This window comes from Durio zibethinus, chromosome 21 (assembly GCF_047325235.1).
Source record: "Durio zibethinus cultivar Kanyao isolate XHJ-2024 chromosome 21, ASM4732523v1, whole genome shotgun sequence".
Classification (NCBI taxonomy): domain Eukaryota; kingdom Viridiplantae; phylum Streptophyta; class Magnoliopsida; order Malvales; family Malvaceae; genus Durio; species Durio zibethinus.
This window is the reverse complement of record NC_143182.1, coordinates 10,057,918-10,071,493: the sequence shown is the minus strand read 5'-3', so window position 1 is coordinate 10,071,493 and position 13,576 is coordinate 10,057,918. Positions and strand designations below refer to the sequence as shown.

Here is a 13,576-nt window from a genome sequence, read left to right as displayed (position 1 = left end):
TTAAATTATGATATTAAAATTAATAATAAAAAATAAAAATATGCATTTAAATATAAATACAATAATAAAAATAAGGTTAGTTATATTAGTCAACTGTTCCATCAGTGTCATAATTAAAACTAAAATAATTTTCTTTACATATACCATCCAATTGGAAACAACTCTGAAATTGCTATACAACAAATAAATTATAAAAGAGGAAAAGAAAAATCAAGTGATCAATTGGTTCAACGATCCATTAAAGATGATTGTCAGATTCTTTAATGTTAGTAGAAGAATCCAGGAGTTTGCAGATGGAGAGTTGGCAATTAAGCTGTAAGATGATGTCATAGCTGACATAGTATGAAGAGATAGCAAGTAATGTGGATTGGATTTAGCTATGAATTATTATTAGTATACAGTAGACAATGAAGCATTCATGCACATAGAAAGAAAAACTAAGATCATTTGATGACGGTAATGGTTAAAGCGAAAGAGAGAAGATGCAGGTTCTTTGAATCGCCTGAATTTCAGGTGGGGCCACCCTTCTGTTTTTCAAAGGAAAAAAGTGCGTGTGCGTGTGCGTGTGCGTGTGCGGGTGCGTGTGCGTGTGTGCTTTTTCTTCTTAATTTGTCACTTCCCTTGTCATTGTTTGTTTTTCGTTATTTTATTTTTTATTTTAAAGTTGCTTGAAGTGCAGGATGCTCAGCTTCTCATTGCTCAGTCTCAACTAAGGCCTAGACTTGTTTAAGGACTAAAGTCCAGTTATCCGTTTAGTGCTGCCTTCAATATAATTTTTGAACCCAAGTTTGAGTTTGTCAAAGGTTTTATTTTTTAAAAATATGAAGAAGAGATTTGAATATTATTTTTTAAATAAAAAATTATACATAAAGATATCAATAGGTAAGATATAAGTAAGATAAAATATTTTTTATCTTTAAATTTTTATATTATATTTATCATCGTACCTATATTTAATGAATATTTTAAATTTATTTTTATTTTTATTTTCGTAAATATTTAATGGGTATGAATAATTTTCATAATCGTAATTTTAAAAAAATAAAAATAAAAATTTATTTTTTAAATATTTTTTATTTTTATCTTATATATTTAAGTAGTTTTTTATTAACAAATATCTTTTTTAAAAAATATATTAATTGTAATTAATTTAAAATAATAATTTATATTATTTAAAAAAAATTATTTACTGAATATATATATAAATATATATAAAATATGAATACGAAATGAATATTATATTAGTCATTTTCATCATCATAGTCAATAAAACTTTAAAATCATATTCATTTTTATACTCATAATATAATACTTATTATTATTTCTGTTTAGATTAAAAATCGGATTCTCCATTTGGTATAGCTAAAATTGACATTTCTAATTATACATCAATTATGAATTAAATGTTTAATTGAGATTAGATTTTTATAGTTTATTTGAGATTATTGTTGTGTTAAATTAATATATAATTTTATTTAAATATGATTTGTAAAATATATTAAAAAATTATTTAAACATTAATATAAAAATGATTATTTTAATAACTAAAGTTTTAACTAATGTTATCAAAATCGAACCAGTCAATCTAACAGGAAATTGGCGGCTGGTCCACCACTTTTGTTTAGCCCTAAAACCGTTGAGCAAACATGTTTTTTTTTTAAATAATCACCATATTTAATACTTATTCAATAATAAAATATATAATCAATTATAATAAATGCTTCCGATTGAACTGAAAACTGAACCTCTCGTCAATTCAACAATTGATCCAATTATTAAAATATTAATTTTAACTACCAATGAGTATGCTTAAAAAGCATATAAAAAATAAAATAAAAGGAATACGAATCATTGTCATGTTCAGATAAAATGAATTAGTAATTGCCTCAAGTAAAAAAGGGGGGGAAAAACAAAACATAATGCAGTAAATGAAAAGAAGGCATAAAAAAAAAGAAGATAAGGCCCATATAAAAGAAAAAAGAGAAGAAATTAGAGGAGCCCAAACGAAATAAAAAGGCCCAAACAAGAATTCAAAAGCAAAAAAAAAAAAAGAAGCACAAAGAAAATTAATTAAAAGAAAAACTTTTTTGAGTTCTGAATTTCCTTTGTATAATTAGGGTTTAATAAGGGTTTTGCAATCCTATTCCTCTTTTCCTTTGGCTTTCTTTTTGTTTGGGTATTTTCTATTGAAGGCAAGAAGATGGTGATGATGATGGAGGGAGGCAGCGTTGGGGCTGGGAAAAGGAAGAGAAATATGGGTAAAAAGAAAGCTAAAAAGTCCAAGAATAAGAAACTTAAGATGTTGGAGGGTAAAGGAAAAAAGTTTAGAGTAAGTAAAAAAATGAGAAATATGTTTGAGAAACGAGCCCGTGACTACAATTCCGATGATGATGAGGAGGATGAAAAGGAAAACACGGCGGAAAAGGTAGCCCCAGGTGATACCTGGATGGGTGGCGGCGGAGACGGAGATAATTCTTCTGAAGAAAGTGATGGTTCAGAAGAAGAAGAAGGTGAAATTCAACCTGGGATTATGAAGTTTACAGAAGGTGTTAGAGCATTCAGGTTGGCATTTAAGAACATTATAAAGAGGAATGTAGCTGATGATTCTTTGGTAAAGCTAGTTTCTGAACTGGGTCTTTTCAATTTTCAGAAAAAAATTGTCTTTTTTTTTTCAAAAGAGTGATTTTTAAAAATTTTTTTTATAGGGTCCAGTATTATCAGGGCATAAGCAGCTTGTTGCAAAGAAGTTAGCTGAAGAGGAAGCTGAAAGGAAAGTGAAGGGAGAAGCTAAGAAAGAAAAACATTTGGTATTTGCCTTAAAGTTATGCTAAAGTTACTGATAACTTTGCTGTTGGTTTGGTATTTTATGTATGTGTTATTAATATTACAGGTTGCTGAGAAAGGGCATTTGAGGCCTGCTAATTACTTGGATTCAAATGAAAAGTTTCTAATTGGTATTGCTACAAAAGGAGGTGATGTATCTTTTGACCATTAATTTTCCTGTAATGTAGATATAGTTTAGTTTATCGCATATTCTTTCTTATACTAATTAAGTTTTTTGGTTTATGTGTAACTGGGAATTTCAGTGGTGAAGTTATTCAATGCTGTAAGTTGTTTTATGAAAGCCCAAGCATCTGCTTTTTACTGTCAAATATTATAGTCTTTGATTTTGTTTTGTTAGATTGTTAGTTATTTATGTGTTCTGGGTGTAAACTTTGTTGTTTCATATATCATGTAGGTGAACAAAGCACAAAAGGCTCAGAAAGGATTGGACCCTTCAAGGTCTAAAGATGCAAAAGGTATGCTCATAATCTCTACAGCTATAAATTTTATATATCATTGAACATTTGGAAGCAAAATTTGCAGATTATGTGAAATGTGCAATTGTGGATTATGAGGCCGTAAATATCTTGTTCTGAATCCCAAGTATGAGGCCATGTGTTTGGCATTTGACATTTTGAATAACTGGAAATGCTTGTTCTTCGCTTCTTGCTCATCTAAAGCTTAAACTTCTTTCACAGTTGTGTCTAATATTCCTTATGACCATATCGGTGCAAAAGACATGATATGCTATTATCACTTTATCACCAGACAGTCATCTCATACTTTTGTCACCTAGTAATTCACCTTACTTAGGACTGCAACACCTATTGCACATATACATATATACAAACACTGTAGTCACTTTTCTCTGATTAAATACTTTATGCTTTCAATAGCTTAGCTTTGAAGGTTGAAGCATAACCATTACTTCTAGAAATGCATTGGAGTAAACATGCATCTTTTCCCTATATGTGCAGCAAGATCTGATCAAATGGTTTCTTAGGTGTTGATGCTTTTAGAAAATATTTTTTCTGTTTCCAATGCCATGTATGGCATACAAATGAAGAGATTAAATAGATTTTGTTATAATTGAGCCAAATATTTTATGCCTTTGAAACCCTATTGATGTAGGACAAGTAACACAAAACTCAATTTCCAGAAACTCTCAATAATTCATTCATCAAAAGCCTCCTAAAACTATTACAACTTAAGTGTTTATAACTGAACCTAAGCCCTAATAAAAAACATAAAGTACCAATTATAACTGTAAACCATTATTATGTAGAAAAGAAGCACAATGCTAATTAATATTAAATAGCCTAAATGATCTAAAATAGCTAGATAATTATAAAGATTACAATCAAACCCATAAAATATAAAGTAAAGTCCTAAATAACTTATTCTCTTAATTAGAATATCTCCTTTCTCCATCACCTAGATTTAGAGGCTAAAATATGATCTAGGATGTTATTATTATCACTATTACTTGTAGAGATGCCTCACAGAAAAAATTGACTATACATTTTCTTTCTAGGTGAATGTGAATGCTCATGGTACTTAACATTTGCTGCTTTTAAAAGATTAGTGGAAAATTTTGTTTTACCTATGGATAACCCTGATAAGGTGATTTTTACTTTACTGGTTCCAGTTTTCTGACTATGTTTTGTTCATCCTGCTAGTGATAAGGAAGCGAAGGAAAGAAGCCTTCTTTTCAGAGCTAGGCAAGACATCATTGCCAGCACGCGACTCCTCCAGTAAGGTTGGTTATTTCTTAACTATTTTACGAATTTCTTGCATCATGCTATATCATTCCATTTATCCTTCTTTTTTTCTTATTTGGGTATTATTGTTGGCAATCTACTACAATTTAGTTTATATGTCTGTCATCTTGTCTATGCTAAGCTACATAAAAACTATGTAATTGGGCTCAAATTAGCTGGAAACTTTCACATTAAATGCCTTTTTAATTATTTGTTTAGGCTCTGCAGAGATTTTTACTGTAATTGCTAACTAAATTTTATGACATGAAGGGTAATACATCATCTGATCCTAGGAATGATGAAGGACCTGCTTGGGCCCCGTTGCGTGATAATTACATGCTAACAAATCCTAAGTTGAAGGACTGGGACAAATTGGCGGTAAGAATGTTCATTCTCTTGAATGTTACACAAATCATGTTCATCTCTTTCTCTCTCTCTATCTCTCAAACAAATCATGTTCATCTCTTCCTCTCTCTCTCTCTCACACAGACATCAGATGTAAACATGCATTTAAGTGCAGGCAGAGACTGCGTGCATTTACCTTTTACTTTTTAGGTTAACAAATTTTGGTATGCTATTTGCGCAGGACCAAGCAATTGCTGATGATGTTGGAAGGATGTCTGAAGATAGTGGTTCAGATGGGGATTGATATCTCACATTGGTCATAGTGCTTTTGCGGCTGTTGTATAACAACAGAATTTTTTTTTCTAACAACTTCCCAATTCTGTGTAACGTTCTATTTATTCTTATATATATAAATGAATTCAAACCAGAGGAATGATTGCCTTTATGGATGCATGAAAAGGCAATGTTGGAGCATAATTGCCTTTATGGGTGCATAAAAAGGCAATGTTGGAGCATAGTTTGTTTGTTTGTTTATTTTTTTGGCTGATGATGTGTTCCACCGGGAAGCTAGAGCAACCAAACCAGAATTCCAATATATTATATTTTTTAATTATTAAAAATAAAAACATGAAATTTTGTTGCGTATCAATGCCATGCCCACTAATAATAACCGCTCCAAAGGTTGTTTGGCACTCAGGACGCATGAAACAACATTGTAACAGGGATGAGGTCATGCACATCTAATTCTGGTGAAGGAGGGGACACAGATGGGTCTTCTATCTCTTCATTCCTTTTTTTTTTTTTTTTCGGTTGTAGAAATCAGGCTTGTAGATACTAGACAATACAATTCCCTCCTGGAATTTTCATTTCCTCCGTTTAATGAGAATTAGAACCAGCTTTCCATTTTTCGGAATGTTGAGCTTCATACCTTCCCAATTGAATGCAAACTCCTGTTCTCCTTGAACCGTGCGAGATACTGTTAAGACGGCTCAACGGCGGGGAAAGCATGTGTTACAAAGTTGGTACTCCATGAATTCTTCTTGCTTGTGGTTGTCTGATATACTAAATTCCCAGCAAGCATTGCCGAAGTTTCAATGCCAAATGACAAATGTTTCAACTTGATGGCTGTGAGTTACTGCTAAGATCTTGGTTTTACCGGCATTCATGCTAGCCAAAATTTTACAAATGACAAATAACTCAAGGAACTCGTCCCATTGTATAGCACCTAGTGCTTAAGGCTTCAGATATTCAACAAGCTGGATTTTCTGGCAACCGATATCCTTTTGTTTCTGCTACTCTTTTTGCTAGTATAGAAACTAGAAAAACTTAAAAGCAGGCATGGAACCGACATTCCCACAGCAGGCGGCAGTCAAGAACAGTAAACACTGCCTATTTAAGTAACAAAACCCTTTCAAATTGCAGCATAGGTAGAATGAATAGCCTAAATCTTTTAAAGATGAAAAGTCATTCACATTCAATTTAGGGGAAATACAAGAATAGTAGATTTTTTTATTTTTATTTTTTGTATAAGTTATAAATAATTTCATCCTAGGTGCATTTGCTTAATCCAGTGCTGTACACGTCCACAAGAGAAGAATATTACAACTGCATGTTTCTTGTCTGACCTAGCAAAAGTTACTTGGGCAGATAATTAAAACTCTCAACTGCAAATACAAGAGATCTATGCTATACAAGTAATAAGAAGAAAGGAAGAGCAAAATTATAGCTGCACGCATTTTGCCTGTGAGTTGACATTGTAAGTTGGGCTTCTTAGCATGTCCTGGCAGCAGCAGCGGCTTTCATAAAAGCGATGAAAACAGCTGAAGGTATATATATAATCGTCAACAAAACGAACACCGAGCATAAATATGGCTTTGGACTACCCATAAGCATTTTCCTTTCCATACTAAGACAAGAATTGAGCAGTTGAACTTGCTCAAACGGTGGAAACCTGCGGCTTGGCAGCAAAGGCAATCAAGGCAGATGTCGCCAAATGATGTTGTGATCCATCAAGCTGGTAATGGAGAACCAGGCCTCCGCAATTTATTCATGGCATTTTTGTATCCAACTACTGATAAAACCTGGAGCCCTGTGATACAACCATACAGCCAGTCATTTAACTAGTTAAAAAAAGTATTAGCTTCAATTTCTCCATTTTTAGGCAAGAATAACCAATTCTTTCCAACTAACATCTTGTGTTTCTTTCCTTTTTCTAAGCATAGTTAAAAAAATTGTACTCTCAGTAGCTTCTGGTTTGGTTCAATGGATCATAATCATAGGCATCACCAGCTTTGACAAAGCGTCCCTTCACACGCTTTCTCACATCAGCCCTTGCTTTGCGAGAGGCATATCTTACTCGCTTTTCAAACCTATCATGCAACAAGGATGAAGTTAAACATACAAATTCCCCCAACAGGAGGCATAATATTTAAAAAAAAAAAAAAGAGGATTGCGAACAAGACTAACAGTCAAATAAAATGTTAAGACCCACAGCATAGATTTTATATCAACTTTCCATATGGATTGCCGATAAATATACGTAGAAGCAGACACAGGAATGCAAATCCACATTTCCTTACTAGAGAGCATCACAGTGAAACGAACTCCTTCAATGGCAAGAATAGTAACTAAAATGAACAGCTACTAACATGCACAGGTTACAGATTACAACACTGAGATAAAAGAACACAAATGTTAAAATGATACAGACACGATATATTTTTATTTGGAGGCATGCGAGTTCTGTTGCTTGGTCTAATACAGAAATGCAGACAACTAAATTGAAGCTTAAAGGCAAATAGAGAAAATCCCCAAGAAGAAAAACTAGAAAGAGCAAGAGAGGAACAATAACTCAGGGCAGGATTGTTTACTTAGTAAACCATATGCTAAATGGATCCATAGAACTAGAAATTCAAAAGCAGAAGAGGAATTAAAAGGAAGAACATCTAAATTCCAGATCTTTGTATGGCAAGAATACTAAAATCACAGTCATCAACCTAATAACTATATCTAAAGGTGGTCTAAGTCATATGTACATTTTATATGGGTTATTGGCATATACTTACTTCCGTGTCTTCTTCTTTTCCTTGTAACGCATGACAGCATTGCTTCGAGTTGCTGATGGGAAGGAGCTCTCAGTACATGGAGGACACCAAGGAGGCTCCCCCATGAGAAGCATTGATGAAGCCCCACAATCTTGGTAATCTCCTGCACTACTCTCTCCAGTAAGGCCTGAAAATGAGAGGCTTGAATGGGCCTGCCTTGCCGTAAAACACAGAATTGAATCAGTTTTATTGCTCATAATGGAATCAGCTGATGCTGCATTGCTGCATGCTGGCTGCATTGCATTGACCAGTCCAACAGATGAGCCCTGGACAAGAATATTTAGTTCCAAACATAAGAACATTTACCAAGTAGAAAATTGAAATTTTCAGGGGGGTTGAAATTATGGAATAATTCTTTACAGTATATAAGATTAAAGTGCCAATGTTCGTAATCAAACTGTTGACACATACATAATTTACAAGAAGAAAGTAGATTTATTAATAATCAAGAAGATACTGCAAAATCAAGTACTAGCATATTAGCAAACTTGAGGAATCCTTAATCTCATCACCAATAGTGATCATATAATCAAAACTGTCAAAAGAGGGATATTTTCCTGAAAAGGGAAGGACAGTAAACTTCCTTTTGGTACATTGGTCATGTCTGAAAATCAAGGTTACTGTTTTCCTATAGATACTACTGACCCAAGCAAAAAGGAATGTTTTCCTCTGATCACCATTCAAAGTGAAGACCCAGCAGATGAAAGGACAGTAAACTTCATTTCGGTACACTAATCATGACTGAAACTCAAGGTTAATGATGCTATTGATACCCCACCAAAATGAATAATTTCCTTTTGAGTAACAGAACAGAAAATTTAGTAGAAAAAAGTTACAACTATACTGAACATATAACATACCAACAACAAGAACTTACAACCCAAATGAACTTATACTTTACCAACAACTAGAACTTACAACCTGTTCATCAAATTAAAGCTTCTCACTACCGTCACTTTTTTTTTTCTCTATTTTAATTTGGCAAGAAATGCTTCCATTTTCACGTTATGGAAAAAAACTAATAGCTGAACTATTAAGAATACCAGGAAAAAAAGCGTAACATCTAGAAAAATGACAATACTATCATCAGAAAAAGATAAAGATACCAAAAAGCATTATCAAAAGAGATGAGAGAACCTTAGCAGCCACTGCAGCCTGACAGTTGGAATCAGCAGCACAGATGTCCATTCCAAATAAGCTATCGATTCCACCATTCTCAAAAAGTTCTTCTGAATGATTAAGAGTTACCCCAAAGAGTTCTTCATAGTTTTCAAGGCTCAAATCAACTTCATCCATGTTGAAGTCATCATACAGATCATCTTCACAAAGTCCAGGACACTTTGTTTGAGGGCAACAAAACTGCAAATTGATAACGTAAAAGCTATTAAAGGTTCCCAAAAAGGAACATATTATGTCTACCAATAATTAAAAGAAACGTGCAGAATTTTTCAATAGTTAAGTTTCCACAAATATGTCAAAAATGAACTTGGACCATCTAATGCTAAAATACTGTAGAATTACAAAAAGCAGAAGATTATTCTAATCACTCTTCTTATGATAAAAATAAAATTTTGATAACTTCCAACAATAACCTCAACCAACTTTCCCTGTTTCTTGTGTCCATTGCTTCACACTCCTCTTTTCCCTCTCAATAAAAATAAATATAAACTTCAATGATGTAGACAGGTGGGATTAGCCTAGGTCCAAAAAGTAATTCATGCATGTAAAATAGGAGAGATCTAGATTCCAAATTTATGAAACCATGGCAAAAATAGGCATAAGATTAAAAATATAATTGAGTACGAGGTTACTGATTTAGTAATTATACTGTGAAGGCTTAACTGAATAGTTCTCTACAATAATATCCTAAAACTTAAGTTGCTTTTGGGCCAAGAAATAGAAATATCTAAAGAGACAAATAAAAATACAAGCTGAATACAAGTTCACGGTATACTGTAGGTTTACTGACAGATTTACATCTCTTACATTTACACAAAAATCCAATCAAGTTGAAGTAAAATGATATTCTGGATGGACCTTGGATTTCCATCATAAAATGTAATCAAGAAAAGCAAGGAGTGGAGATTGGCATATTGTTCTTCCCCAAAAGAAACTAATCTGAAAAGAAAGTTGTCACTCTAACCTCAAGCTGGTTTTCTGGCCAGAAAGAGCAGTTATCACTGAAACTCACAGTTAATATGTTTTTCAGCATTAAGTGCAGACTGTTGAATGTGCTTGCAAATTTAAACCCATTTTCTCGAAATGCTTATCATAGTTATTTAGTATTGTCCCATGAAACTCCGATGGCAAGGGCCTGAAAGTAACTCAAGAACAGTTTATCTAAATTCTTTAAACATAAATATTCCAAATTCAATTTACCTTGGGCAATGATGTATCTGTTGATCCAGCTGGCTGTTCCAGAAGCCGTGGTGCAGATCTGAGTTCAGGAATTGAAGACCCACCCCAGCCACTTCCCTTATCAACATTGTGGTCATTATTAACTTCAGCAACACCAGTACTATTCTGGCTAATGGTGTTTTCTGTAGGGCCCCAAGAAGTCCTCTCTATGTTCTCAGTGATGCTCATTAGACCTAATTCCTGCTCACAAGTAGATTCACTGGCTGAAGGGGATTGCGAAAAAAATGACCATATGGAAGAAAGTTCCCCAGATGATGGGCAACCAGAGTAACAGTTAATTGTTTGTCTCTTATGTGTCGAATTTGAGGTAGAGGTACCATGACCCATCCAATCACAGTTCTGACAGAGGGAAACCCTTTCTTCTACACATCTAACAAAAGCAGGTTGTGAATTGCATCTTTCACATAACAATGTTCTCGAATGGCGTTTTGACAGTGCATTAGCAGAATGGACATTTCGATCACATGACAAACATAAACAGGCAGCATCAGACCGGCAATATACCATAGACGGTTGATCCCCACAGAAATCACAAATGTAACCCATTTTCCCAATCACACAACTCCTAATCAAAACATAAAACTTTTCTCCAAAATTTGCAGACTTCTAAGCAAACTATATATCAACCAGGGAAAGTAGCTTCTAAATGATCCCCAACTCCGCTATTTCTTCTTGCACTTCAATAGCTGTCACAAGAGAATTCAGTTCATGTTTGATGTAAAAACAAGCTAATCAATAAGAAAACTGGAATAACTATTCACTATATGGGGTAGCTTAATTACTTAAAATTTAATCATACAATAATGATACAGCAGAGGATCAAATTCTAGAAGACAATTTAATCATGGAAGAGTTCACATGATCAGCACCGTTTAAGGGTAAAAGTTTCCATTTTTTTTTTTATAAATCACAGCCAAAAAGTAAACAGTTTTAAGCACCCAGAAATAAACAGAAAACAAGAAATTATAGTCAAGAAGAGAATAGGCAAATGTGTAAAACACACATGTACTCACAACAGAGTAAGTAGAAGAGAAAAAAAATACCTCATCAATTTACAAAGTCATCCATGACGACTAAAACAGTCAAAACAAAATAAGAAGAAAAGAAAATAAACGAAAAAATGAAAAATGAAAAACTTTTTTTTTCTTTTAATAAAACGTAAAAAGCAGGGAAGTAGGCATTCCAAGAACAGAATTACAAGCAAAACTAATTCCATTTCAAAACATGCAAAATAAAAGAATCAAATATCCAAAAAAAGGTAAAAAATTTACCAGAAATCATAGAGAAAATTGGAACTTCAATCCAAAGATTTAAACTACATAATCAAAATAAAATTACAGATATAAACAGATTTAAGCAAAAGATAAGGATCAATAAACAAACCAGGAGACCCGGAAATACTAACCAAAATAAAAGTAAATCTAAAACCCAGAAATAAAATCAAAATTAAGTGAAGGAAAAGACCCAGAAAGGGAAATCAAATTAAAAACTAAAATAAACGAGAATGAGAAATTTACCGTGAAAAAAAAAAAAGAAGAGGACAAGATCGGATACTAGCTGTAATATTAAAATTTATTGAAAAAAATTTACAACGAGAAACCCTAGAACAAAGAGCTTTCCAGAATTTCTCTTCCTCTCTTTTTTTTTTTTTTTGCTCTGTTCTTTCTTTTTTTTTTTTTCTCTCTGTTTTGAGTTTATGCAAGTAAGAGATAGAAATTGGTGGGTGTATATGGGAAATGTGATGACATAAGCTGATAAAAGTGCAAAGAGAGAGAAAAATAAATATTAAAAAATTGAGAAAAATTAAAATTAAAAAACGTAGTAAGTAAATAAAGAGAAGGGCAAAATGGGAAAAAATGCAAAGTGGGCCCTGTCCTTTTCAATCGTGAAGGGAAAAAGTTAGGCCCCTCTTTGTTCTTGGTTCCTCGTATCAAATGCTTCCAATTCCATGTTTAAGAAAAATAAAATAAAACATATTTAAATATTTTCATGTTACAAAAAATTTTAAAAAATCTATAATAATAAAGCTCCAACTTTTAAAAGATATTTTATTACAAAATTTGATAATTTATATATTTATATTATATTTATTTTATTTTAAAAATATATTAAATAAAAAAATTATTATATCTAGTCATTATTTTTACTATTAAAATTTTAAAATTTATGAAATAGAAGAAAATATATCTTGATATATAATTTCAAATTATTTGTTAAAAAAAATTAACTTTAAACACCGTCCTCCTTTGGAGAGGACTTCTTCTAGTTGTGGACGAGGAAACTACTTTCTAGTGCTTCAAATCCAATAACAAAAGTACCGAAAAAAGTGAAGGCAAGGGATATGCTCCAAATAGTGTAATAGTACATTATTCTTATGCCACTTGAGAGACTTGAGGTTGAGGTACGATTTTTCTTTTAAATATAGAATTGTTTTTGTGACTTTATCCTTTCATCCCTTCTCCCTTGGTGGATAAGAAAGCATATATGAATTATTATTATTATTATTATTATTTTGTAAAAAATAAAAAAATTTAAAAATAAATAAATTATTTAATTATTTACATTAAAATAAAATATATTATATTTGATAATTTAAGATAATTAAAACATGTGATTATAAATCGTATATTCGATGATCTCAACAAATAATCACTGATAATATTCAAATTCAATATCTTTTTATAAAAAAAATTTTAATTAATTAAATCAATCATTTATTATTATTATTATTATTATTATTATTATTATTGTATAAAAGTGTCACTTACTTTCGTTACTAGGTTCTCTTTCCATGGTGCTTTAGTTTCTTGACAATTTTTTTTTATATAAAAAGATTATCGGCTCTAAGGTATTGTAAAGATTGCAAAATCGTCCAACTATGTTAGTAGCAAGATAATTTAATATTTATATGTTATTACTTATTACGAACACCATTAAAATATAATAAATATGAAAATGCAAACGATTTATTCATAAATATAAACGTGTTCTTAAATTAAGATTAAATATCAATAAATTAAAAGAAAAAAAAATTGGAAGTGTTTAATTTGAGAAAGGAAAATCGGATTCAATTATTTTAGTAAAAGAATACATGTATAGAGAAATTATCATTGAATTAAATATGTG

The 13,576-nt window shown here is 31.9% G+C and overlaps 2 protein-coding genes across 4 annotated transcripts; one reads left to right on the top strand and one right to left on the bottom strand.

The window, feature by feature from the left end:
* Window positions 1-2,054: 2,054 nt before the first annotated feature.
* On the top strand, window positions 2,055-5,355 carry LOC111305526 (uncharacterized). Its single transcript, XM_022903160.2, has 8 exons — window positions 2,055-2,611; window positions 2,706-2,807; window positions 2,891-2,972; window positions 3,087-3,106; window positions 3,239-3,299; window positions 4,503-4,582; window positions 4,854-4,961; window positions 5,170-5,355. Exons 1-8 carry the CDS (start codon window positions 2,201-2,203, stop codon window positions 5,230-5,232), a joined length of 927 nt encoding a protein of 308 aa, XP_022758895.1. The 5' UTR covers window positions 2,055-2,200; the 3' UTR covers window positions 5,233-5,355.
* Window positions 5,356-6,406: 1,051 nt separating this feature from the next.
* On the bottom strand, window positions 6,407-12,150 carry LOC111305525 (zinc finger protein CONSTANS-LIKE 9-like). 3 transcript variants are annotated; one of them, XM_089749939.1, is made up of 6 exons: window positions 11,968-12,150; window positions 10,412-11,136; window positions 9,170-9,391; window positions 7,994-8,298; window positions 7,119-7,297; window positions 6,407-7,017 (listed from the first exon to the last, which is right to left on the bottom strand). In XM_089749939.1, exons 2-5 carry the CDS (start codon window positions 10,994-10,996, stop codon window positions 7,168-7,170), a joined length of 1,242 nt encoding a protein of 413 aa, XP_089606065.1. In that variant the 5' UTR covers window positions 10,997-11,136; window positions 11,968-12,150; the 3' UTR covers window positions 6,407-7,017; window positions 7,119-7,167. The 3 variants fall into 3 exon arrangements, with proteins under 3 accessions (XP_089606065.1, XP_089606066.1, XP_022758888.1); XM_089749940.1 differs by having other exon boundaries at window positions 7,166-7,297; XM_022903153.2 differs by having other exon boundaries at window positions 6,407-7,297.
* Between the last annotated feature and the right edge of the window lie 1,426 nt (window positions 12,151-13,576).